Source organism: Austrofundulus limnaeus, unplaced genomic scaffold, assembly GCF_001266775.1.
Source record: "Austrofundulus limnaeus strain Quisiro unplaced genomic scaffold, Austrofundulus_limnaeus-1.0 Scaffold711, whole genome shotgun sequence".
Lineage (NCBI taxonomy): Eukaryota > Metazoa > Chordata > Actinopteri > Cyprinodontiformes > Rivulidae > Austrofundulus > Austrofundulus limnaeus.
In genome coordinates, this window is record NW_013953113.1 from 32,823 (window position 1) to 34,211 (window position 1,389).

The 1,389-nt window shown below is 36.8% G+C and overlaps 1 protein-coding gene across 1 annotated transcript in view; it reads left to right on the forward strand.

Annotated features, from left to right (window-relative positions):
* Positions 1 to 848: 848 nt before the first annotated feature.
* Positions 849 to 1,389, forward strand: part of gde1 (glycerophosphodiester phosphodiesterase 1) — a gene marked incomplete at its 5' end in the record, with an annotated part of 10,190 nt that continues 9,649 nt past the window's right edge. Inside the window, 1 exon segment of the mRNA XM_014028027.1 lies at positions 849 to 954. Within this exon segment, the coding sequence (XP_013883481.1) occupies positions 849 to 954 (106 nt within the window).

The following is a 1,389-nucleotide window of genomic DNA, read 5'->3' on the forward strand; positions in this document are numbered from 1 at the left end:
ACAATAAACATGTAGAGAAGAGAGACTAAAGACAACAGCAGAGTGAGGAAATGTGCTCAGTTTGTGCTCCAGCAGTCTGTCTATCCATCTAAGTCCATCTGCTGCATGAGAAGGAGCCCATGAATTGGGACAGCCTTCGGTGTAGGGCAGTGACGTAGGTGGACCACTAATTCACACTCAGGAGGATGCAGCCCCTGAATTGAGACAGCCACAACATCCTGGCACATCCTACTAACACAGCTCACCAGCTTGATTATTACTGTTGGATGTCATCCAATTCTTTAAAACAGCTTTTGTCAAAAATCAGCCAACATATGATTGTCGATYTCAAACATACAGCACGACAAATCTGATCCCACTGGGATTCACTGYTAGTCTTTCCTTTCTACTCCCATATTTTGGGTGTAGTTTCTGATAAACCTCTCTCTGTGGGGAGAGTGTTGTCAKCTTGGAGGATAGAGTTTGGTGAAGGTTTGGGATTTCCAGGGGTTGCTTTAAACAAGAGTCAATAGCATAAGAAGATTTGGCAAATTCTTTATGAGCTTAACCTACATAACATTTAGTCAAAATAAAGTGTAGAAAAGGAAATAGAAGCTCTTCCTGTTCACATACGATGTTCAGTATTTGGAAAATATATCACATTGAATGATAGATTTTAAAAGACACCTGCATAAGAATCCTGTTTAATCTGTGGTCACCATGTGCACCATGTTTACTGTACACTTTTTGCAATGAGGACACGTCAAAAAGAAACCAAATCATTATTTACCTAATACAAAAGTAAAAATGTTTTTGCTTTAAAAATGCCTGATCTCTAATGAAGCCTTACTTGTTTTCTTCATCACCAGGAACAAGTTTGCTGGTGAAAAGATCCCAACCCTGGAGGAGGCCGTGAAGGAATGCATCAAACTGCAGCTAATCGTCTACTTTGATGTGAAAGGTCATCCTGATGAGGTGAAGCCGACAAAATCAAACAAACCAATGTTGTGCATTTTACTGGWCGATGTAATTGATTTTTGTGCAAACAAAATAGTAAAAATGCTGAGATGAGGATCGTAGGGCGAAAACATGAAGTTCAAAAACAGCTTTTACAAAATCGTTATGGGGTTTGATTAAAGCATTTAAATGATTTTATATTAAAACAACTTGACATCTGATTATTTAAAGATGAGACTGAGTGTTCTTTAAGTGTATATTATCTCTTTATATTTGAATTTATGTTTAAATAGTTGAATGAATTAATTGTTAATTAAACTTTAGCTGCATGCTTTGTGTTTTGTTGTGGATCAACTTCTCCCAAACATGATGTTCAGTTTGCTCACTCGCAAAGACATTCATAATTTTTTTTTATATTTTGACACTAAATCCTGAAATGTTAGTTTTTATGTG